Source organism: Folsomia candida, unplaced genomic scaffold (genome assembly GCF_002217175.1).
Source record: "Folsomia candida strain VU population unplaced genomic scaffold, ASM221717v1 Fcan01_Sc005, whole genome shotgun sequence".
NCBI lineage: Eukaryota > Metazoa > Arthropoda > Collembola > Entomobryomorpha > Isotomidae > Folsomia > Folsomia candida.
Window position 1 is genome coordinate 3779160 of NW_019091197.1, and position 24713 is coordinate 3803872.

Consider the following 24713-nt stretch of genomic DNA (forward strand, 5'->3'; position numbering starts at 1 on the left):
ATGCTACCCAGACAAAATACGCGTGCCAACAAGAACAGTGGATCTGCGGCTAGCAAGGTTTCCGTGTTATACGTTTCTACCCAGTTATCTGCAAATTTTGGAAAATATGTAATTACTACCATATTTACATAGTTTCCCAAGACATGAAAACTTCTTATGGAACTATTTACTGTTCGCTCAAAATTAATATGAACTAAAAAAATCTGAAAGCTTATCTGGCTGATGATTAGTTCCCACGACTTTATTTTGTAAGTACATTATTTTCCAGCTTTTACGTGAGTTGTATTTAAAAATAGAACAAATATACATAGTTAAAATGTTGACGACGGAAATCAGTAAATCTATTGGGCATTTCACATTCTAAAAAATTTTGAGGACTTACATATTGACTTTGACTGAACAGTAATGTTCAAAATTTTACATACTTATAAATTGTAAATATCAAGTTTTCATAATAACGAATAACTTACCCCTGTAAATAGTCGCATATTCGTTCATAGCATTCCCCAACTTTGCGATATCTTCGGCTTGAAACACTTGAGACAAATAGGCCGTTATCGGCAGTAAGGCGGCGAACGTGAAGGCGACACAGACATTGAACTGATACACGTTTTCACGATCCATTCCAATGCAGCGGACCAGGCCGAAAATAAATTGCAAGGTCATAAACGTTAATCCGATCGTCGCCTTCCATTTTGCTTTGGGCGATATGTAAAACCATTTCCGTTTGTAGTCGTATTTCAAGGCGGATGCTCCCGCGCGGGATGCGAGTTCCAAATACATTTCCAGGAGGAGGTGGAACTGTTGTTAAAACATTGCGAAAAACCGAAGGTAATTTGGAAATTTGAGAAAATTCCGGAGGGAACTTTTAATATTGCTGGATTTCGTTAAAATGGGCTTGAAGACGTCGTACCTATGTCATACCTACGTTATATAACGAATGTGCGTCATAGTGGATTTGAGAGGAAATGAAAAATTCTAGACGGTAGGAAACTCCAGTTGTTAGTTTGTTAAATTTTGGTATAATTAAAGTGAAATGTAAACAATTTGAGGACATTTGAAAAGTTCAATTTAAATCTTGGTATACAATTAGAGGGATACTCGTATTATTACGCGTTGAAAATTCACATACCTATGTAAGATTTATCGGTTGAGAATGGATTCAATATTGTAAGGATAATAATAAAGGATGTGTAAGTGAGGCTGAAATGTTAAGGTCAATGATACTAAATTTTATAGAATTTCGTTTACTGGGTGGTCTCATATTAAACACATATTATTAGCGGAATATCAGTGGAATATATGTATGTACGTAGGTACTTACATGTGAATATACAATAATATACATACAAACTCTAGGCATACTCATATTTTGAAGCGTCTCAACTTATTTGGAAAAATTGCGACGCTCAAGAAATTTATGTTGGTAATGATGAGGATGAGTTTTCGAAATAATTTTGCAAAAACATGCCTATTTGGAAAATAAATCTAACGGTGTTTCAGCAAGTGTTTTGCGAAATCTCATAAATTTGGCAAAACTTTAAGAGCTAAAAACGCTGCTATGCATGCTTAATTGGCGGGATACATACATACAGGCAGAACAACTAGCCATGCATAAGCCACCTCCCTCAACCACTTTTTCTCTTTAGGGCTACTCAAAAGCTGATCCAAAACGTAAACAAAGTAAAATCGTGCGATCGACTTGTAAATCAAAATTTAAGCATCTAGTGACCTTAAAAATTTATTTTTATATAGTTTTTATCGCCATGACCTTTTTCGATACCATGTGACCTAACCTGGCCAAAATTGCGCGATCAACTTGAAATTCAAAATTTAAGAGTTTTGTGACTTCAAAAATGTATTTCTATTTTATGTTTATCGCCGTGACCCTTTTTCCACCTAGTTCATGAACTGAACCTTTCTGTTTGCAACTTTACTCTATGAATTAGGTCGAAAAAAGGTCACGGCGATAAACATAAAATATGAATACATTTTTGAATTCACAAAACGCTTAAATTTTGAATTTCAAGTCGATCGCGCAATTTTAGCCAGGTTAGGTCACATGGTGTCGAAAAAGGTCATGGCGATAAAAACTATATAAAAATAAATTTTTAAGGTCACTAGATGCTTAAATTTTGATTTACAAGTCGATCGCACGATTTTACTTTGTTTACGTTTTGGATCAGCTTTTGAGTAGCCCTAAAGAGAAAAAGTGGTTGAGGGAGGTGGCTTATGCATGGCTAGTTGTTCTGCCTGCATACATATGTAAATATGTGAGATATGCGAAGGTGAATGTCCAATTCATCTGATACGCTGTCTAATTCAATTTCGAACCATGCTGAGATTAAATACTCCGATAAGTAGCAATATAAATAACTAATTCTTTCCCAAGTTTGCCAAATATGTGCATAGGTAATCGGCCATTGGATGGACACTTGTAAATGTTTATTATGCAATTAATTTGAACTTTTATTTGTCAGAAAACAGAATGAGAGCGGAACAAAGTTATGATTTTGATATTAAGAATTCAGCTACAAGTTCATCTGTTCGGCATTGTCACCCCAGCAAAAGGTATTAACGGCGACCAAAATCTAACCAGGAGCTGGTGAAGTTAGCAGCTGTTATAAAAAATTGAAATGAGTTAACCGTGTTCAAGGATAAATACATTTATCAGTTCAGCTAATCCTAAATACTAGAAAATCTTAGCTTACCCCAGGAGGGTGGCACAACGGTGGGGAAACCAATGATTGGCGCCCTGGTCGTCGTGTTAGTAGGATCTGGAGCAGGGACTTCTTCTTCACCCTCTGCCCAGACGGCACAAATCAGACAAACGATGGCCAAAGTGTACAAGAGGAATTTCATCTTGGAAATTTGTTTGTAGAGATTTCGGTTGATGATAAGATTGAGGAGACGAGTAGGCGATTAATGATACTTTTTGTGTGTCGAGGTTGCCCTTTTATATGAGTTCGTTGGTTAAAGTCTTTATAAATACGTTTAAATTCACGGGATTTACGTGAAAGGAACTTTCTGAGATTTTTCATACATCTCTTCAGGTGACAATGAGTATACAAAACTTTTTCATACTAAATTATTAAAATGCTATTAATGCGCATATTGCATAAAAACATGACCAGACCTTGCTCCTGAATATGTATGTGGTTCATAGAATGGTTCAGATTGGTCTATTGTTAGGTAACTAAATATTACATAGCACAGCACACTTTTAAAACTCTTGTACATATATTCATGCAGATATTAATTTCTGGGTATTAAGTTTGCTACCGTTCTGTATATTCATATGCTGGTCTGTAAAAATTTGCCCCTGATATGATAAAACTTTAATAAGGAGCTATTACTAAACGGTATTACTTTATTACTTATCAACGCCACTTTGGCAGAGTCACATGTGAGTACTTGGTATTATTTTAGTACTGGATTTCTAAGGGTGTATATATGGAGTTATTAATAAGTAATAGCATTAAATCATACAAGGTCTAAATTGTTTACTTCCTTGTAACATGAATATAGCTTCACAACGGTACCAGCTGTGATTCTAAATAAAATTAGGTGTATTATATTTTTCAAAATGTGAACTTCTACATATGTAGGTATTTAAGTACTGATAGATATGTAATACTACAAATGTTCGGTAATGAAACAAGTATTCAAGATTTCTGAGAATTAGAATAATCTCATCAATACATGTGTTTATGTGTAAAAATATTTTCCATAGTATATTTACAGGAAATCTATCAACGATAATGCTTATATAATTTTTGAATACTTAATCGACTTTTATGTATGTATGTATACAAGGCACAGATGAAAGTTGCGAAATTTTGATTATTCGCGTTAGACGAAGATATTACACGTATTTACTACTATTCTCAAAAAAATATTTTAGTATAACATAAACAAATTTTATTTCTAGAATATTCTGCTATTTGGAACAATTAGGTTTTGGTTTTCCCATTAGCAAATTTTATATTTTGTGAGACTTTACTCAGAAGAAATTGATTTTTTTACATTAAGGCGAGCTGAGAAGAAAAACTTGTGCCCGTCAAAAGTTTTCTAAATCACAAAATACATTATCTGTTGTTATTGTTCTTCAAAATATTAACCCACGCCGTGAAGCAACTTTTCTCCATCGTAACCCAATAAAACCCTCGGATCCATGCGAATTCCATTATTCCCACAATTATTCCGATCCCTACAAGAAATCCGCTAATTACATAAACGAACTGGACCTTCGTTACGGACAGTTCCTCCACCCTTCGTTCCAGCTTGACCGCCAATTTAAATCCCTTCGTGTAATAGTTCACCCTATGGTAGGCCTCGTACCAGAGCTCGATCAACCCGGAGCTCATCATCTGACCCAGTTTTCGTCGCAATCTTCCGCCATAATCTTTCCGAAAGGTAAATTGAATACCACGGTTCGTTATTATGGATTCCTTGACGATGAGAGCTTCAAAGTTCATGCCGTATTTCAAGAAGTAACTGTTGATTAATGCCCACGTCCAAAATGCTTTAGGTTGGAGGTACACAAAAGCATCCCGTGCTTCGATGAGGGTTTGAGATCCATTTCCTACGTAGAAACATGACTTATTGATAAATTTGAAAATTGCGAAATTTTATGAAACGATTACCCCGAGAAATGTTTTTAACTCGTTTTCTACTCCGTTCTTTTGATTTCGCCAAATTAACAGCATGTTTTGCAGCCAGGGGTGATTCGGCAATCTTGTTTAAAACGTCGGTAAAACGAGTAACTTTTTGTGCATTAATTCCCGTAGTAACGTTGTCAACAATTATGGCAAACGAGGCATTGATGAGATGTTCGTAATCTTGGAGTATTTCAGGTTCTCTTGGCTTAATGACTCGTGCTGTCATGTCACCCTCGTAAATGAAGAGGAAAGGAATCAGAGAGAAAATTACGATCAAATTTAACGGGGTAAAGTGAGCCTCGCCTTGTCGAAAGAATGCCGACATTGCGGTCCAAACCGCATTACTTAAATTCTTCCGGATTAAAGTTATGACTGCAGAATAGGTTACGAACACGGTAACCACGCCGATCCAGGTGGGCGTGTCGTACGCTTGGAAAAGCAAAGCCCCAATTGTCTTCACTCGATAAAGGTCAGGTTTCGATTTGTAGTAAATGATATCGATTTTCGTCTCTTTTATGACGAGGAATGATACTTTGCGCGGGTTCTCTTGATCTCTCTGTGAGTGCATGGCTCTCATTCGTGGAGTATAAATCGAGGCGGGAGTGGTATCTGTCCGCCCTATAAAGTACGTTTGGTTGAATAGCAAATCTGGATGATAGACATAAAATGCGGTAAAATTAAAGAATTTTTCCAACTCGTAGAGGAGGACGTGTCTTGGATGAAGGAATTTGGGTTGATCTCGAAGATTAAACATCTTTCTAATACTCCATGTTAGCCTAAGGTTAAGCACCGTTTGTCGTGAGTTGTCGTTCGGATCAAAAATCCATACGTCCGTTCCGAGAAAGTCGAATTTTGAAATTCCCGCGACATCTGAGGTGAATTCTATGGGTTAGCAATTAGAGAAATTGAACCAAATTGTGTATTAAGCATACATTATCCTTGCATGTTGCACTCTTAGAAATCCAGTATTGAAATAATTCCAAGCGGTATTCATGTATAACTCTACCAAAAAGTGGAATTGATAAGTATGTAGTATCGAATAGTAATAAGTACATATCTCGGTATTAAAGTTTTACTATATCGGTAGCAATTTTTTGCGGAACGATATATTTAGTTCTACTACCAAGCGATAGCAACTTTAATGCAGAGAACTCAATCCTGCCTATGTATGAGTATATCAGATTTCTAACAGCGTATTATTAAAATCTGGCTGAATGTAATTTTTTAAATTAAATTTGCTCACAAAAAATAACCTTTATTTGGTTACTTATCTACGTACTAACCTTCGAGGGGGATACGTTGCGTATCCGGGAATACAAGTTGTCGCTCGACTCTTAGAAGCTTATCCAACCTGTAATCGGCAAACATTACGAATTTTTCCTTTGCATTCTCAACGTAAGATACCATCCGATTGAAACTAAATTCGCGATCTAATTCTGGGGACATCACGACCAGATTGGATATCGTATCGTTTTCATAAACAGCTGGCATGTAACTTAACGTGGATTCTTGGACGATGATAAAATCGAGGAAACATTTCTGCAAGGAAAATTTAAACTGTTTCGGCGTGTTTAAAACGACTCGTTCTGATTGCCCTACAGTTTTAAGGGTGGATTGTTGAATGAATGTGTTGTCTGCAAATAAATTGTCGACAGGAAAGTCGACAGATTTGTTTTTGTCGGTCTCGCCGTAAATGGCGAAATTCCAAGTGCAAAGAGTAAAAGAATTAAATTGGTGGGGAAGTTTGAGGGAGGAGGATAACGTGGAAAGGGAAATGATGATAAGCAATTGTGAGATTGTGAAAAGAGACATTTTAGTTAATGGCGTCGTACTGATATACGTGTGGTTATCGACGGTATTACGGTTAAAATTTGTACTGCGTGAGCTCAAGTACAAGTCTGGCAGAAAGGATGGGATCGATTTGAGTAGGATGGAAATGTGCAACTAATTTGCTGTCCAGAAATGAGAAGCGTTTTGTGAATAATAAGAACACTGTAAATAGTATTGTGACTAAATGACTTGCCACAGAGTTCGTAGGATATTGACGAATTAGAAAAATAGCTATCCATGAAATTCGAATTCATAAAACTGTGAATAAAATTTAGATTTTGTGAATAATCATTGTCACTGTTTGTTGAATTTATCAATGGGTGAAAATTGAGTTACCATAATTTTTAGTGTGCATGAATACATGATAAGTTTTGATTAATCTGGCAAATGTATTTGGCATTTCGTGACGACGCCTAAACTAGCTCTTTAATTAAGATATTTGGCTAAAATAGACTAATAAATGCATCCGCGTGTGAATACATATGTATATAAATATTTATACATACATACATAAGTATCACGTATGCTTGAAAAGTGCGCAATATGATATCGAAAGCTCTGTTTAATACTTTTTTAATCGTCTCTAGGCCCTCCCATTTTGACGAATGTGCACCAAAATACATTTTTTATGAAAACACGGAACGGATATTTAATGTGGACTCGGTTCAATAAACACGGCATTTAATTATATGCAAATTATTATACAAGTCTATCTAAAACATCATCATTGCATCCATGTCAGCCTTCATTTTGGCCATTTCCTTCTCCATGTCACCAGAATCTCCGTCGGAAGCAAATGCAATGGCATCTTGATCTCCCGTCGCGACAACGGTGACAGAAACGTTGCCATCTTTATCCTTCGTGACGGACTTGACAGGCTTTTGGCTCGACTTTGGCGAGGGTTCTAATAATTTAAGAAATATTTAGATTTTAAATTGACAAGTTAGTTCTTATTTCTTTTCCATGTCGTTCATAATACCTTTAGACCCGGGCTTCTTCTTGGAATTTTTCTTTTTCTGAGGTTTGTTTTTCGGATTTTTCTTTTTCTGTGGCTTCTTTTTACTTTTCGTCTTAGAATTCTTCTTAGCAGGTGGATTTTTGTCATTCTTTCCTTTATTTTTCTTCTTTTGTGCATTTCCACTCGTCTCTGACATCGACATATCGGGCATTTTCATAGCATCGGCCATATCCATTGTGGGGAAATTCATCTCGGGAAAATCCATGTCCATCTTCATTTCAGGAAAGTCAGGCATTTTGAAATCGAAACTTCGTCCTTGTGGATTTTTATGAGGATTAGAATCTTCTGATTCGGACTTCTTCAGATTTGGCATTTCAGCGGCGGAAACAGCTTTGACAAATTCATGGTTAGATCGACCACTGTAATGGAACGACCGGAAATGAGTGCGATGATGAGATGAAAGTTAACGTCTGTAAGGATAAGTGAAGTATGAAAATTAATGGAAAATTTACAGTAGTTAAATTAAGTTGATCTTACGAGGCAGTGCATCCCTGGAGTACAAATTTGGATAACAACTGATTCCCGTGATACAAATAATTAACACGGCTAATAGACTAAATACTGATGAATAGTTCATGATTTCAATTACGGATGAATTTAAGTACAACGAATGTTACCTATCTGAAAGTGTGGCTTACTTCATCGCTGATTTTTGCATATGTAGGCATGCACATATGCAAATTCGGTCCAAAAATAAAAGACGTGAGCGATGTTACGAAATAATGAGAAAACTCATTGATGATTACGGTGCATGACAAGGTTATATGTACCCATTGTGTATATGAATTGTATTATTTTATTATAATTGTAAACTGTCATTGCAATCGAATCGCTTATTAAATAAGTAAATATGCAACCAATTATCATGAAGTACATATATAAATCTCGTGATTTTTTAGTGAGACAGATATACTTAAGAGGCTTATTTAAAAAAGATATGAAAGTTTTGTTCCTCTGAAACGATGCATACATATCAAAAGCCAAGATTATTCACTCTAAATAAAGTTATGTAAAATTTACTTAAGGTTGAGTCAAATAGAGGATTCCACAACAATTGAGTAAAATTTATCCAATGTTGGAGTGTGATTGTCATCCATGTGATAAATTATTGAAAAACAATTGTTACCTGATCACAAGGTTGCCATTGTCTGCAAAATTGGCCACTACGTACCTAAAGACCGATTGTAAGGTTGAAAACAAACTGAAGCGAGCTTAAGGCGGAATAGCATGCTGGCTGATGCGGGGTTTTTTGTTTGAATTGTTGTGTCTCAACTTTCCCTTCCTCCATGTATTCAAATGGCAATTTTGAAAAATGTTCACCGCCTTTCGTTTTTAACAATATGAAGATATTAATGCACCTGAAAATCGGTAATTTTTAGGCTTACATAGTTAGGAGATAAAAATTTTGATTTTTTTCTTCAACAAGAAGATAAATATAAAATAGCTGAAAAATAATCATTAAAATTTAAATATTTCCTCATTGAAGAAAAAAATCAAAATTTTTATCTCCTAACTATGTAAGCCTAAAAATTACCGATTTTTAGGTGCATTGATATCTTCGTATTGTTAAAAACGAAAGGCGGTGAACATTTTTCAAAATCGCCATTTGAATACATGGAGGAAGGGAAAGTTGAGACACAACAATTCAAACAAAAAACACGTGATACAATGCCACGTTAACGGTTCATGCCTATGTATTTAGTTACTATTTTCCGTAAATTAACCAAGAACCCATAATCTATGGCAAATTTCCCCAAAATCACAGATTTAAAAATAAGGAGTAATTGTACATTACGAAAATGTGTTAAATATTTTATCTGCCCATCATTGCATCCATTTCAGCCTGCATTTTGGCCATTTGCTGTGCCATATCCCTGGAGTCTCCTCCATCGGAGGCAAATGCCATGGCATCCTGACGTCCAGATCCCATCACGTTGACAGCAACGTTTCCATACTTGTCTCTCTGCATGGACTTGACAGGTTGCGATTCTACATGCATAATCATGAAAAAAAATATTCAGATTTTAGGAAACATAGAAACTTAAATTATGTAAATTTTTCCTTACTTTGCTTATTATTCGTACTTGGGTACTTATTCATAGAGTAGGAATTCTTATTAGGGGCGGAATTATAATTATTATTATAATTTTGTCCCGTATTTGACTTCATCTGTCCATTTCTATTCGGTTGTGGCATCCCTGACATGCCCGGCGATTTCATAGCATCGACCATACTCATTGTTTGAAAGTTCATGACGGGAAACATGTCCATCTTCATATCAGGAAAATTATTCATTTTGAACTGCGCTAAACTTTTCCCTCCACGTTTTTCATGTTTTTCATTTTTTTCCGTGTCAGAAACATCTTTCACGTCAGAAATATCTTCTTTCTTGGTGTGTATCTGATCCGCAGAGATGGCCTTGACAAAGGAGTGACGATATGTTCCAAAATAGTGGCGAGGACGAATCCGCGGTGGATTAAAGTCTATGGAAGATAACAAATTTAAAATTCTGTGGTGTGTTTGATTTACATATTTTACAATTTCACTTACGAGTGCGAGTGCCACCCGTCGAGTAAATTTTAGTGAATGAGGAATAGCTCCCAGATATGCAGCAAATTATCACGATGTAAATGAATCTCATGATTTTTTAAAGAGACAGAACTGTTTATTCAGGATGTTTACAACTTCGATTCAAATTTGTGTGGGTTACGTCCAAGATATGACTATGAAAGACAAGAGTGACACAAGTATGCTTGTCATTAAATATCTACATCATTGAACCTAAATTACTAATTGATCGCAAGGTTGATATTGTGTTTGTGTTTTTATAACAAAAGTGGTCACTACCTAAGGGAACGATTGTAATGTAAAGTTGAAAAAAACGGAGCAAGGTTTTTGGAGGTGATGGTGCTTAAGATTTGTTATTATTTATTTACCTTAAATTGCATATTATAAATTAGCTATTGAGACATGCATAATAAACACTGAGAATTGGGTTATGAATATTTTATTCCCCTTCATAAACAACTATGATTCTCATTTTTGGGCACTTTTTATTCTACATTTAAGTTGTTCACAAAATACTTGTAAATGTACGTACCAACAAATAGATTTCGAAAGCAATCCAAGTTCCACAGGCATGGTCAATTCCAAAATTTTGGGGTTTATGTTTAAGAAATATCTTAAGCGACAAAATCTCGCAAAGCGTTGAGATTCATTTGGCCAAATATTTCATATCAAAATTTAACAGGAAACAGACAAAGGTTATGGGATGTTTGGATATTATGAGGCAACAAAATGTGTAGAATTACAGTAAATCTAGATATGTACGTACGTATGTAAGTTTGTATTATTTTTAATAGCTTTTGAAGAAACAATGAGGGTATTCATGACGAGTTCGCATCGTTAGCAACGTTAGCAAAAAAATCGCAAGTTCGCAAACTTTGCTTTGAAAATTACATTCATTCACGAACTTGTGCATCTCTCGAAGATTACATACATAGTATTTAGTAGGCAATTATTTTTTTTCAAAATTGTCTTGCGATACGAACGTGCTAACTCGTAATGAATCCCCATAATGTTATCAGCAATTTTTTATACACATGTACACACATATATATATGCATTTCTTGATCACCCCCTATTTTCCCATCATTGCTTCCATCTCCGCCTGCATCTTGGCCATTTCCTTCGCCATTTCTTCCGACCCTGAGTCGCCATCGGATACGAGCGCGACACCATTTCCAGTATTGCTCGGGGCAGTAGACGCCTCTGAAAGAGGCGGCTCTGTAGCAAATGGATCGGATATCTTCATATCGGACATTTTCATGTCCACACTCATATCGGGCATTTTCATGCCCAGACTCATATCGGGAAACATGTCCATCTTCATATCTGGGAAATCTGGCATTGTTAAATCGAAACTTCTCCCTCCCAGTTTTTTATGAGGGTTAGAGGCGTCTTCTTTGGTACTTATTTGATCCGCAGAGATGGCTTACACATATTGGTGAGGTGAGTGACGATACATTCCCCAAGGGTGACGGGGCCGAATTCGCGGTAGATTAAAGTCTATGAGAAGCACACAATTAACAAATAATAGTTAAACTAACCTCTGGAGAATCCGATTTCTTTTGCAATTTGACTTACGAAAAATGCCACCTGACGAGTACATTTTGGTGAATAAGCAATCGCTCCCAGATATGCAGCCAATTATCACGACGGATATTATAAATCTCATGATTTTTTAAAGAGACAGAGAAAAATATTTAAGACGCTTAAAATTCTTCAAATTTGGTACAAAAGAAAAGTGTTAAATATGTGCGTAAATAAATACGTATTTATTCATTTTATCCATGTTATGTAACTAATTATGTATTCAGCACGGTCAATTTAACATTGTCTTTCGGTTAACAAATTGGCCACTACCTACAAAATCGATTGTACTATTTAAAACAAAACAAGCGAAATTGTATTATTTACTGTGTATAAGTTGTACATATATTAGTTATGTAAGTAAATTAACCATTAAGCTACGTATATATATATATACATATATTTAATAATGTTCATATTATCACAGAAATAAAAATAAGGAAAACTTGATTAAATTCACTTGAATATTTTATTTTCCCATCATTGCTTCCATTTCCGCTTGCATCTTGGCCATTTGCTGAGTCATTTCTTCCGAGCCCGAGTCTCCGTCGGATGCAAAAGCGGCAGCATCGCCAACCTTGGAAGCATTGGAAGTTAGGCTGCCACCTTTGGACTTCATTGGCTGGCGTCCAATCTTGGGTGGTGACATGTCTGAAATTGACAAGGAATTTTAGAAAGACGAATAATAATTCTGGAAATTTTACGTTGATACTTTTCATACCGGGAATTTTAAACTCTGGCATTTTCATATTCATGGCGGGAACATTCATTCCTGGCATTTTCATATTAGGTGCTTCCCACTTCGACATCATCATATTGGGAAAGGTCATACTTGACGCCTTGGGATCCGGCTTTTTGTTTGTGGGCGCTTTTGTGACAGGTTTATTTGATATGAAATCTGGCATTTTCATATTCATGGCGGGAACGTTCATGCCAGGCATGCTTAAGTTTGGCGCTTCCCACATGGGCATCTTGGCATCAGGCTTTTTATTTGTGGGAGTTTTTGCTACTGGCTTGTTGGACATAAAATCTGGAATTTTCATATTCATGGCGGGAACGTTCATGCCAGGCATACTTAAATTTGGCGCTTCCCACTTGGGCATCATCATATTGGGCATCTTTGCATCTGGCTTTTTGTTTGTGGGAGCTTTTGTCACTGGTTTACTGGACATGAAATCTGGAATTTTCATATTCATGGCGGGAACGTTCATGCCAGGCATACTTAAATTTGGCGCTTCCCACTTGGGCATCATCATATTGGGCATCTTTGCATCTGGCTTTTTGTTTGTGGGAGCTTTTGTCACTGGTTTACTGGACATGAAATCTGGCATTTTCATATTCATGGCCGGAACGTTCATACCAGGCATGCTTAAATTTGGCGCTTCCCACATGGGCATCATCATATTAGGAAAACTCATACTTGACGCCTTGATATCTGGCTTGTTATTAGCGGGAGCCTTCGTAACTGGTTTTCTGGACATCGACATATCCGGCATTTTCATAGGGTTGGCCATATTCATTGTGGGAAAATGCATGTCGGGAAACATGTCCATCTTCATTTCGGGAAAATCAAAGCTAGGCATTTTGAAACCGAAACTTCTTCCTTGTGGATTTTTATCCTGGTTCGAATCTTCTGATTCGGACTTCTTCGGAGCTGGTAATTGATCGGCGGAAATAGCTTTGACAAAGTCATGGTTAGCTCGTCCATTGTAATGGAACGACCGAAAACGTGGGCGATGACGAATCCGCGGAAAGTTTAAATCTGTCAAAATAAATAATTGAAGCTGTTAAATAAATTGTTAAGACATTTATTGTAGTTAAGTAAGTTAATCTTACGAGGAATTCCACCTCTGAAGTACAAACTTGGATAACAACTGCATCCCGTTATGTAACTTATTAACACTACTAAACTAAACACTGATGAAGATTTCATTATCTTAAATTCGGATAAACGTAATTGCAACCTTCGTTGAAAGCGTGGTAAATTAATGAGTTTTATATAGGTACATAAATTTAATTCAAAAATGAAAGAGGTGGATGATGTTACGAAATAATGAGAAAACACATTGTTCATTATTATGACAAGTGACACCCATTGTGTAAATTGTGTCATCTATCTATTATGATTATATTTGGAAACTGTTTTATTAATATAAATACAAATGTAATTACTCAGGTCTAGACATTCTAGAGATTTTCTTTCATATCCAGCAATGCGAAAGGGAAAACCAGAACTCCCCAAAATGCATATATCAAATTATACCCATCAGGAATTACATCTGAATTACCCTGTACTGTATTTGTACTTTATTAGGACGAAAATCTGCTTAGTTGAAAATTTCTGCTCTCCTTTGCGATCTCGGGAAATATAATTTGTAAATATATTGAGAAATAAGCTTTTTATGCAATATATTTTCTACATCATGAAAAAGTTTATTATACATTTCTAAGCAAGTTGATGCATACTTATGAATTTGTACATTGAGTAAGTAATTTATGCAGATGGCGACTTCTGTACTTAATTAAGTATAAATATCATAAATTGATTATTTATTATCGACATGCATAATACCTATGTAAGTAAGTATGTATGCATATTTAGGTACACATAATATCAAAAAGAAACGGTGCATACTTTGGATTAAGTAGATAGTTCACTCAAACTAATTGTCGTCTTCATCACCACAATAAAATTTAGGTCGACCTACATTTCTAACTTGATTGGGGTTCCCTGCATTTTTTAAGTCATCAAAGTGTACAGAAGAGTCGGTATTAATAATGTGCCACCACTGAGATTTGTTTTCCATGTCCTGCGAAGATAACGCAAGTTCTGCTCCGACCCTGTGTATGTATTAGTTTTTTAGGGATATGTCAACCAGATAAAACGGCGGAATAGTAAATAAGTGTACCCCATATTTTGCAGACATTTTCCACTGGCCAAGTTTTTGAGCAGAAATGCCCCATTCCCATTAATCACTCGGACAGGAAGCCACTCAAAGTATTTGTGAGCTCTATCAAAATCCAGTTTTTGGAGAGAATTGGTTGACTTAGCGTCCTAAAGTGGTGACAAAATTGTTATCACTTTATTTATTTATTTATTTATTTATTTATTTATTTAACGTTTGTATGTTCCTACCTCTGGTGACTTTTGCAGGCAAATCCGTCCCGTACGTTTGTCCTCACATAGCACCAAATCCATGGTGTCGCTGACCCGACGGATAGTATTTTTCCTCGTGTTACGCAAGATAAACCCTTTTTCATCCATTTTGTCTATTTCTGGAATTCCGCAATAGTCTGCGGACCAGGTGAGCTTGGCCGGGTTCGCTGTGACCGGTACAACTAAACTGCCTTCTGATATCCTTCCAGGAATTGTGGTTCCAAGTTGCTATAAAAAATTAAAAATCGTCCTTTTTACAAGATTCGGAATATAATTCGGTGAAAAAAGTAGTATCACAATAGTTTGTTCGCAGTCCAAACTAAAGTTATTCATGAAATTATGTATGTACTGATATTTAATTCAAGATTTAAGCTATTCAAATTTAAAATTTTGAAATACCGAACCATTGACCACAGACTCAATCGAGAAAAAATTAGCGTTGGGCATTGTGTACACTTGGAGGCCGTTTCCTGCCTTTTCCAGGGTCTCCATTATGTACTTATGCTTGATTAAATAGCTGAGACGGAGAAATAAAATATGTGGCTGTAGCTTTACAAACGTTGTGAAAAACGATATTTTGATGGTAATAGAAAAAAATTGCGGAATGAATGATACGTTATGAAAGATTGAACAGTGGCGTCGATGGACAGGATGTGTAAATAAATAGATACGTTCATTTACTGAACAATCTTATCTTTTGTGCTTCTAATCTCTACATGATAAACTGTCCAAGTGTCATGTTTTACATAATTAGTGGAAACAGTCGTATGCACAAAAATAACTTTTCCGATATGGAAATATGTAGCGAAATATGATATATATTCATCTGACTTCATCCTTAAAAAATGTAGCGTTATTGCAAACCTTATTTATGTACAACGTGTTTCAAAATGAATGAATGAAATTAATAAATCATCAATAAAATAGGGAGGATGTTTTATTCCAATGAAAATATTTATGTGGTATATATGTATGACATCTTGTTCTAAAATACACAAAAGTAAAGTAGCCCTCGGAAGTGTATCATACACTGTGTATGCATACATAATTTACTGCATGTATTCATTCAGTCGTCATCGTCATCATAAGATAAACCTGACATTGTCTTTTGCGTCCGTTGCATCATGCTGGCAAAGTCATTGATAAGCCACCACTGCGCTTTGTTTTCCATATCTTGCGGGCATAATCTAACTTGTGCTCCAATCCTAGTTAAACATACATAATCGCAAATCGCTTGCTGTACTTTAAAAGGACGCGTTACCCCATGTTCTCGAGGCATTGACCACTGCCCAAGTTTTTTAGCATAAGAACCCCTGGGCGAGTGGTCACATTAACTGGAAGCCATTGAAAGTATTTCCGGATTTCCACTGTCTGACTGGAAGAACTTGAATTGTCGTCCTAAACAGAATAAAAAATGTATGTATGTACTTTTCTATGTATATTTTTTTAAATGCAACACACGTTTGGTAAAAGTTTAAGACACACGCGACCAGTTCCTCTATCGTGACAAAGTGCTAATTCAATCCGGTCCGATCGAGAAGGTTGGTTTCCTCGTATTTTGGTGATTAATAAAAACCCTTTTTCCTGCATTTTATGAATTTCTGGTGTTCCATAATAATCAGCCGACAATCGCAGTGCTGTTCCTGACTCTGTAACTGAAATAACAGAGCATCCTGACGAAATTGTTTCCGAGTTCCAGGTACCAATTTGCTGCATAATTTGTGCTTCTTTTAAATTGAATTAAATAAACTTGGAAATGTGTTAACCAAAATACATACCGAGCCATCCACCTTACTTTCAATCGTTATTGAGGTAATTGACGTAGCAACTGTTTGCACAACGTCCCACGTTTTAGAAAAGAATTCCATTTGAAAAAAAATGTATATAGACGATGGCAATGTGTATTATTTCCGAGCTGGGACTGGCGAAAGGCAAAATGCAACTAAAGTAGGGGAGTTAACTGTCGTCCATTCATATTTTTATGTGCGTATAGACAAAACAATTGTCGAATTATTATTTTCCCACGATGATATGGAACACAATCATCGATTTGTGTTATCTCACAATTATTGGTGGATACATACCGATGTTCTCGAGTTTTTGTAGCTTTTGTGCGCATAGAGATTTAGATAAACGAGTAATTAAATATTTAAGTATTTTTGCGTCGCCACCCTTTAAGTTAAACAATCTATAGTATATATGAATATCCGTGAGGCAGCCCTTCTTGAAGTTAAAGTTACCTTAAAGTTTCCATTCAAATTATTTATTTATCCCACTTTTAGAATACGACATCCTAGACATAGACTTTTATTTGGTTACACTCAGTGCCTAAACTAGGCCACCCATGAGGGTGGGCAAACTTATTGATGCGCCCCAAGACGCTCGCGCCTTCGGCGCTCGCGAATTTTTCTAAGCTTCGAAATGGCCATTTGAAAATTTGTTGCAAAGATGTGGTTTACTATCTTAAGCACAATTAAACCATTTTCAATCAAAAATCATTCACGTCAAGACCTTCGCCGGAAACTAATGACCCACCCTCACTTTGTGCAAGTATGTAAACAATAAATTTGCATAGCCGATGATTTTAGGAATGACTTTAGTTAGTTCGTTCGCACCAACGTGAGCAAACTATGAAATTGTTGAGTTGACTGTCAGTATATTCTAGCTGCGTGTCTCTGGGAGAATTAAAAATTTATTACCCCCAAATCCGTTAAAGTTACACTTTTTCGTGTGCGAGATACGGCACATTGCAGCTTTAACGGCTTTGGGGGTAGCAGATTTAGTAATCTCACAGAGACTGCGCTCATCATAAAAATCAGCACAATTTGTCCAAACGCAATTATTTAGTAGAAGTTCCGTCGTTTTATTTTTTAAGGATAATGTTGGGAACTTTAAACAAATCCTTAGTTTCTGCGTCGGTAGATTCCCATATCAAAGCAAGCCCGACAAATTTTTGGTTAAGGTTATTACATACACATCAGGAAAGTTGAACTAAATATGTAAATTAAACACGAAACTAAAATGCAGTGTCAAAGAGCCAGAGTTTTTTCAGACTATTTTAAAGATTTTACCCGCATTTCCTTTTCTTGATTTTTTTTAAATACAAAGGGAACCATATGGGTTCACAGATTCACTGAAAACTCACAAGGGAACATACCGATGTGTCCAACGAGTTAAGGGTCCACACTAATACCAAAATGACCACAGTACATGACTTATTAAACAAACTGAAGGAATCTTCGTGTACAATTCACTTTTCGTCACGTTGTGACGATATTTGTAACGAGCACATGAACATCGGTTTGCCAGTGAGGGAGAGGTCAGCCGCTGAACGATCAGGTCGACCACAGAGAAGCGTCGTCGTCTTCACGTCGTCTTCAGAGATTTCAAATTCTTTCAAATTTTTAAACCATTTCGAAATTTTGAAAAACTTTTTGAAATTTTGAAGAAATTTTGAAATTTTTAAACAATTTTTAAATTTTTTAAAAGTTTTGAAGTTTTCAAGAGATTTTGAAATTTTGAAACACTTATGAAATTTAAAAAAAATTAGAAGTGTGTAAGTTATTTGAAATTTGAAATCTCTGAAGACAACATGGGTTCGATCTGATCGCTCAGCGACCGACCCCGGTATCCCGCTGGATGGCCATGCGCTCGTCACAAATATCGTCACAACTTGACGAAAAGTGAATTTTACACGAAAATTCCTTCAGTTTGTCTAATAAGTCATGTACTGTGGTCATTTTGGTATAGGTGTCGACCCTTAATTCGTTGGACACCTCGGTATGTTCCCTTGTCAGATAATATTACAACGGTTGAATCTATGATTTGAATATTGCGGGAATGGCTTGAGCATACTTCGAAAATTTTGCAGCAGATATTCCAGGTTCGAATTTTCAACGATTTGAACACGTATTTCACCTACCAGGGATAAATAGTACCATAACATAAATTTTTGCCAATTTTGCTTCATTTTTCCAAACCTCGATTTTTGTTGAAATATAATGACCTCAAGAGTTAGCATGTGCTGTTTTATAGAGTTTTGTATTCGTTGCATGGATTTTTTGAATTAGAAAAAACATTAAGGGGCCGGAACATCGAAAGACACAATGTAAACGATTAGGAAAATTTCACCCTTTTACCCATGGAGATCCAATCATCTCTATCAATTGATGCCTTCATACAATTGCATAAAAACTTTGGATATCCTTTTTCTTCAAAAGAAGGATACCATGCAAGAACCCAAGGTGCACAGCATGTTTGAAGACAAATAGTCTGATAAGTGTCACGGTTTCTTGTCATGCAAAAAGCAATGCATAAAAAGCTTCTCATACATTTGAGGTTGACTAATCCTAAGTAAAAATCGAAACGTTTATAAAGTTTATCAAGTTGGGTCCCTTTACATTTTTTATCACTTCAAAACGTGACCCCAGTATCCAACGCCACAAACATGACAACTATTTTTATGAATTTACACTAACTAATTTCAACTACGAAACCTTGTAACAAATTTCCCATCTTGTAAATGTCTTGATAATGAATAGCAGATAGCATTCGAAATATTGACAAAATAAAGCAAAACTTTTTCTTCGACTTTTCCACTTAACTCCGTGTAATCCAATTATTTATAAAGTTTTTTAAAATTTTAGATTTTAATGTGATTCTAAAGTGTATTATTACTTATGGAAAAATCGAGTAATAATCTTTATTATGAACAACGAAGTCCTTTATCCTGATGAAAGGAAATATTTAGAAGAAAGTATTAATGATGGTCGAATTTAGTATCAACTTATAATAGGTTAAATATTGTCATTCCCATTTTTTAAATTCATTAAATTTTGGAAATCATAGGCATTATTATTGTGCTGTATCATTTATATTTAAAGTTTTAGTAGCCATGTCCGTACTCTCTGCTGTCACCCGAATTATCGATTATATCTAGTGCTTAGCGGGGCGCCTGCCTGCGCCACTTCAAATTCTGGCGCCCCGGGCAATTGCCCTGCTTGCCCACCCCCAGTTTAGGGCTTGGTTACACTTAACTTGGATAGCAGATGCATACACATACATATTATATATGCACATATATTATAGACTATTGTAAAATCTTGATCCCACGTCAAAGTTGATAGTTGATAATTGTATGCCCATTGTGGGGTGATCAGGACATGTATTCATTAATAGAGACCGCCAGGCCAGCGGTGGTAGAACATAATTAAAAGGCAAATTGCGACCAGTTGATAACTACATTTTTACTGATTTTTTACATCCTCGCTCCATCAAGTGGAACCCGCAACATAACCCAATTAAAAATAAATAGAGATAAAATACAACGCTAAAATTCCCCTCGATTCCCAAGCTTTTCACCTTAGCATCTTCTCCACCATGATACACATTGCGATTTCTACCCCTAAACTTCATCATTTTGACAAACTTCAAAAAACTGGTCGAAACATTTACAAGCCCGGATTCATAAAGTGCTCGAATTCTCATCTCCAGCCGAGGATCAAAACCATACTGGACACCCCAACCAAGTTCTACTGAAAACAAGTGTTCCTCGCTTTTTACGATATGTTTCGCCTGTGGAAGCAAAACCTTCAGCTGGGACTCGTAGTTATCAACATCACTCCCGTATGCTGCAAGTGCTGTCTTATTACAGTTCAAAATAGCCTGCAACAAAGTGATGTTATGTCGTTCCATAACGATAGAAATGCTGTCGTGAAGGTTATCCAAGAAAGAAGACGAGTATCCGCTATAACCACTCTGCGCATTTTGTACATCACTAAGAAAGCGCGAACGAGGTTTAGGATATTCCATGTATTTCTTCACCCTAGGAAAGTAAATCCTTACTTGGGGGACAAAAATTGTATAATGGCGGGCCAAAATCTGTTCGAATTTTGTTACCAAGGGAGGTTTAAGCGGCGCGGTTAAATCAGTTACGTTACTTCCTTTGTACGCGTTACTTAGAATGATGCACATCAAGAGCCATGGCGCCAGGATGCATTTTGCTGCAAAATATTTACGTAACGTTGGACCTATGGGGATGCTTTGTTCAAACAAGAAGGCAATTGGGAGCAATATTGGCGCCTGATTGTTACTACCATTTTCACTTCGCCCCATGTAGATAGTCACCTTTATAACGACGGCAATTACCAGGATGGCTATTATCAGGCATATCCAGATTTCTGACTGATAAGATGACAAGAAATGGTTGAAACTTTGCAGCCCGTTCGACTCTTCGGTCGCTAGTCCGTCGCAAGTTAAGAATCGCACGGATATTGAGGTCAACCGTATTGAATTAGTACTGGTAACCGGTAGATACAATTGAATTGTTGTGCGGCGGGGGGCCATGAACTCCAAGGACATGGACAAACTGTCAACGATGTAACTCTGATTTGGGTAAATTATGGAGAAAGACATTATGTCGGGGTTAGATGTTGGCGTGATTGTGGTAAAGGTTGGGGGCAATGTTTTCTTGACGACGTGGCGTTCTAATTCGCCAAACAAATCCCAGAGGGCAAACACTTTGTCGGGATGCACTGTGCGCGCGATTTTTCGGAATGATTCGGTCAAGGAATTCTCACTAGCAGGGTGAAAAGTAAATTTGTTAGGGTGACAGGACCAGCAGGAGATGTACCATTCGGGAAATCCTGAGATTTTTTCGGTATTCATGAGAACCACGCCTACATTGCTTTGCTTCCAGTCACGTTGAGTTTCTTGAATGCCTCTCGCCCATTCAATCCATTCTGAAACGCGTTTATTTTTTGAAAACATAACAAAATAGGTGTTTTGATTATCATAGCCTGGATTCGCTGTGTGTGTCCAATATTCGATGTAAGTTTTGCCCAAGGTAGGACGAATACTGAATTTGTCCATCGTAGGATATATTAGTCCGTGGAAGATGCATTTCCCCCGGAAATTGCCATTCTTTTGACGCTGAAAAGAATTTTGATGTTTTGAGACCCATTTTTTGTATTTCGGAATTGATTGATATCTTTCTAGCACAACTGGAAAGTCAAATGGGGTCAGATGAACGGAACTTTCCAAGTTTATGAGGTGGATTACACAATTCGAGAATGGTGAAAGTAGAGAATTAAGGTTGGTTGGATTTGGGTCCCTGAATGTGGTTGTTATGTTAGCCGTGAAAGAAGTGCTGATACAGCACGCCAGTAATAGGAGTAACGTGTCCTTCATGGTGGGAGGTCTACGTCGACATCAAGTTGAAGGTCGGCACCGACAGCACAATATATTCAACGGAAGGGATGTATGTACATAGTTTGCGAATGTGAGATACGCCACGGGGGTTAGTTTTCATGTTAAGCAACTTCAGACTTCGAACGGAAGGTAGAAATTCTAAATATGTAAGCTGTATGTGCATAAGTACATATATACAAAAGTAAACCATTCCAATTCTGGTGACGAAATGAAAAAAAAGTTGTCAACTTATCTACATGCGCAATATTTATTTTGATTTTATCTAGACTTTACAAGAAAGTTGCATGCAAAGTCCCGATCGCATGATACGGAGCACAGATATTGAAGCATGTTTTACAGAGTGAAGTCTATACATCCATGAGTCTAAGCTATTCTTTGATGACGGTGACCGAATAGTGTTTTGGAAAGACATGAATATAAGTATTTATATTGTACATATATACATAAGTACATCTGTTGATAGTCTCTATCTAAAAGCAGCTATGTCTTTATATAGAATTTGGCTCTATTTTACACCCGACTCAACCGCTATAAAATCTGTACTAAATAGAAATTGGGCTTGTAAACCATGTAAGCTTCTCTTCTTCACAAATTCATTTGCAACCGACTAGTGTTTATGTAAGTACTAATTTTTGTGTATGTTGCACAAATGTATATGTGTACATTTAAATATGTATTTATAGGAACGTTATTTCTCATAAAAATAGCCGAATCTATGCGTTTCAGATTATTTGAACTGAACTGAATTGTGAGTAATAATGTTTTCCGTACATAAAATTAAAAATGACATCAACATCAAAGGTACATATGTCAGAGCAACATACATTGCAAATGTTTCTTGCTTATATTTGTTCCGGTTTACATAAAAGAGTTGTTGAAATTTATCCTTATAGTTAGTGCAACACATGAAATACAATACATACTTACAGGCACTATAAATATGCAACAAATTTAATAAAGTTATGAGCTATTTCTCCAAAAGTACTGCTTCTGCTTGGATATTTACTTGACTCGTGTCACAAATTTTATTAACTTTTTTCGTCCAGGTAATTACTTGGTGTCTTCCAATTCCAAGCGTGGCCAAGAACATGGCTTTACAAACTTTCACTCGTAACCCGGCCCGTATCGGCAAATGATACACTAAGGTGTCATTTCTCCTAGATGGTAGCTGAGTACATCGAGACGCAACCCCGACAATACCAAAGCCCCTGACATACGATTTCTTTGCTCCCCAATCTATATTTATCCAAAAGTTGTCAAACAACTCTTGCCTAACTTCATCACTAAAGTGAATACATTTGCGAATTTTACTCTTCGCACAGGCAACCGAAGTACAAGCTGGACCGAGACTTCGACCAGATTTATGTGTCCTTTGAACTTGAATAGGCTTTGTTCCTCCGGTTGAAGAAGCTTCAACTTTTGAAAATCCGACATATTCCAATCCTCGCTTTCGTCTCCTACGATTTAGTTCTCTCACACTCCTACAATTTATTAAATTTAGGAGAAAATATTTTTAAATGCTTATAATAAAAATCGTTACCAAAATATAAATTGAACTTACTTAACATGTTTGTCATGTCGCGACATGTGATTTGCTAGCCCACTCGTAGTATAAAATTCCTTCTGACAAATGGAGCAGATCTTGGTTAATTTTGTCTCCTCTCCGGCCAGTTGGATTAATTCGCCGAGTTCGTCGCTGCCTTGGCTACCCACTCTGTCGTTAAGCTCAGCAGATTGATGTGATTCTTCAGAATGTACAAAATCAGAGCCCACTTCATCTGACTCATTCTAAAATTACGACACAATGTATGTATACATGTATAGCCCGTCAATAAGTTGGGTTACTTTGAAATGAAAAAGAAGCTAACCTCACTATTGTCGTCTTCATTGTTAGAATTTCCGGTTGTTTTTCCATCCAATTTTGCAGCAGCTTGTCGAGGGACACTGGCAGTTGTGGCTAAAAGGCAACTCAACAATCGCAGAAATTATAAGTTTCATCACATTCCACGATTTCGAGAGGACTCTCACCTTTCCATTCTTCCGGAAATAGTTCAAGGTCCTCAATTTCAAATTGAGGGTGGTCACCCAACTCCATTTTGACAACTACATTTTCAACTCCGCAATTTTCACGTGATGTTGTAGTCGTTTACCAGTCTAGGGACTTTGTCCACCTTAGTTCTTGCATCTTCCAGATCTGCCGAGAAGATTGAGACGTGATCAAGAAATGAGGACAGCTCTACTTTCAATTCTTCGTCTTTGTCCGTCTCCCCTAAAACAAAAATTATATTAATGTTTCTTAAAATATATGCACATAGTATGAACGCAAAGAACAAATTATATTAATTTAAGCAAATCATGTATACATTATACTCATTTTAATTGATAAGTTACCGAATCCATTGTCCATAAAATGTTGGGCAATGCGATAAGTCTGTGTAAGTTGGCGGTGCAATAATTCGAGCTGACTGGTTAGTTTAGTATTTCGAACCTCATCCTTATAGAAAATTGTGTCAAACTTCGCACGTGAGGAGTACTAATTGTACTAATTTCTAATTAGTTCACGTGAGCTTAATAAATCAGTTTCTAAGTAAATTTAGATCCTATAAAAGTTCAAAATTTCAACTTGAAATGTAAATGCCTAAAAGTTGTTGTGGTGTGAATAAATTTAGCAAGCTCAACGCGAGCA

General features: G+C 36.4%; 5 protein-coding genes and 1 long non-coding RNA gene across 8 annotated transcripts; all 6 read right to left on the reverse strand.

Moving 5' to 3' along the window:
• Positions 1-2430: 2430 nt before the first annotated feature.
• Positions 2431-2957, reverse strand: LOC110850243. The gene is made up of 2 exons (XR_002547960.2): positions 2712-2957; positions 2431-2618 (listed from the first exon to the last, which is right to left on the reverse strand). It is a non-coding gene; the product is annotated as an uncharacterized LOC110850243 (long non-coding RNA).
• A 1112-nt stretch (positions 2958-4069) lies between these two features.
• On the reverse strand, positions 4070-6634 carry LOC118435758. Its single transcript, XM_035852171.1, has 2 exons — positions 5945-6634; positions 4070-5543 (listed from the first exon to the last, which is right to left on the reverse strand). The coding sequence occupies exons 1-2, from the start codon at positions 6471-6473 to the stop codon at positions 4603-4605; spliced, it is 1470 nt and encodes a 489-aa protein (XP_035708064.1). The 5' UTR covers positions 6474-6634; the 3' UTR covers positions 4070-4602.
• Positions 6635-7204: 570 nt separating this feature from the next.
• Positions 7205-8111, reverse strand: LOC110850344 (adipocyte enhancer-binding protein 1). The gene is made up of 2 exons (XM_022097778.2): positions 7471-8111; positions 7205-7395 (listed from the first exon to the last, which is right to left on the reverse strand). Exons 1-2 carry the CDS (start codon positions 7820-7822, stop codon positions 7205-7207), a joined length of 543 nt encoding a protein of 180 aa, XP_021953470.1. The 5' UTR covers positions 7823-8111.
• Positions 8112-14183: 6072 nt separating this feature from the next.
• On the reverse strand, positions 14184-15742 carry LOC110849772. Its single transcript, XM_022097217.2, has 4 exons — positions 15218-15742; positions 14798-15046; positions 14571-14716; positions 14184-14502 (listed from the first exon to the last, which is right to left on the reverse strand). Exons 1-4 carry the CDS (start codon positions 15308-15310, stop codon positions 14325-14327), a joined length of 666 nt encoding a protein of 221 aa, XP_021952909.1. The 5' UTR covers positions 15311-15742; the 3' UTR covers positions 14184-14324.
• LOC110849773 lies at positions 15738-18014 on the reverse strand. Its single transcript, XM_022097218.2, has 4 exons — positions 16597-18014; positions 16280-16528; positions 16080-16216; positions 15738-16023 (listed from the first exon to the last, which is right to left on the reverse strand). The coding sequence occupies exons 1-4, from the start codon at positions 16684-16686 to the stop codon at positions 15885-15887; spliced, it is 615 nt and encodes a 204-aa protein (XP_021952910.1). The 5' UTR covers positions 16687-18014; the 3' UTR covers positions 15738-15884.
• A 4815-nt stretch (positions 18015-22829) lies between these two features.
• LOC110849749 lies at positions 22830-24691 on the reverse strand. Of its 3 annotated transcripts, none has more exons than XM_022097188.2 (5): positions 24419-24691; positions 24056-24296; positions 23896-23984; positions 23589-23815; positions 22830-23508 (listed from the first exon to the last, which is right to left on the reverse strand). In XM_022097188.2, exons 2-5 carry the CDS (start codon positions 24120-24122, stop codon positions 22995-22997), a joined length of 897 nt encoding a protein of 298 aa, XP_021952880.1. In that variant the 5' UTR covers positions 24123-24296; positions 24419-24691; the 3' UTR covers positions 22830-22994. The 3 variants fall into 3 exon arrangements, with proteins under 3 accessions (XP_021952880.1, XP_035707642.1, XP_021952882.1); XM_035851749.1 differs by having other exon boundaries at positions 23896-23995; XM_022097190.2 differs by having other exon boundaries at positions 24391-24691.
• Between the last annotated feature and the right edge of the window lie 22 nt (positions 24692-24713).

Bases quoted from the DNA above. Each gene is read 5' to 3' on its own strand.
- LOC110850344 (XM_022097778.2), bottom strand. From the start codon at position 7,822: ATGCCAAATCTGAAGAAGTCCGAATCAGAAGATTCTAATCCTCATAAA. The intron at 7,396-7,470 runs GTATTATGAACG...TTAAATTATTAG, and splicing joins GAAGAAGCCCGGGTCTAAAG to AACCCTCGCCAAAGTCGAGC.
- LOC110849773 (XM_022097218.2), bottom strand. From the start codon at position 16,686: ATGGAATTCTTTTCTAAAACGTGGGACGTTGTGCAAACAGTTGCTACG. The intron at 16,217-16,279 runs GTGTGTTGCATT...TATTCTGTTTAG, and splicing joins GTCTTAAACTTTTACCAAAC to GACGACAATTCAAGTTCTTC. The intron at 16,024-16,079 runs GTAACGCGTCCT...ATGTTTAACTAG, and splicing joins CAATGCCTCGAGAACATGGG to GATTGGAGCACAAGTTAGAT.
- LOC110849749 (XM_022097188.2), bottom strand. From the start codon at position 24,122: ATGGAGTTGGGTGACCACCCTCAATTTGAAATTGAGGACCTTGAACTA. The intron at 23,816-23,895 runs GTTAGCTTCTTT...TCGTAATTTTAG, and splicing joins ATGAAGACGACAATAGTGAG to AATGAGTCAGATGAAGTGGG. The intron at 23,509-23,588 runs GTAAGTTCAATT...AATAAATTGTAG, and splicing joins CGACATGACAAACATGTTAA to GAGTGTGAGAGAACTAAATC.
- LOC110849772 (XM_022097217.2), bottom strand. From the start codon at position 15,310: ATGGAGACCCTGGAAAAGGCAGGAAACGGCCTCCAAGTGTACACAATG. The intron at 14,717-14,797 runs GTAGGAACATAC...TCACCACTTTAG, and splicing joins GCCTGCAAAAGTCACCAGAG to GACGCTAAGTCAACCAATTC. The intron at 14,503-14,570 runs GTACACTTATTT...ATACATACACAG, and splicing joins AAATGTCTGCAAAATATGGG to GGTCGGAGCAGAACTTGCGT.
- LOC118435758 (XM_035852171.1), bottom strand. From the start codon at position 6,473: ATGTCTCTTTTCACAATCTCACAATTGCTTATCATCATTTCCCTTTCC. The intron at 5,544-5,944 runs GTTAGTACGTAG...GCTAACCCATAG, and splicing joins GCAACGTATCCCCCTCGAAG to AATTCACCTCAGATGTCGCG.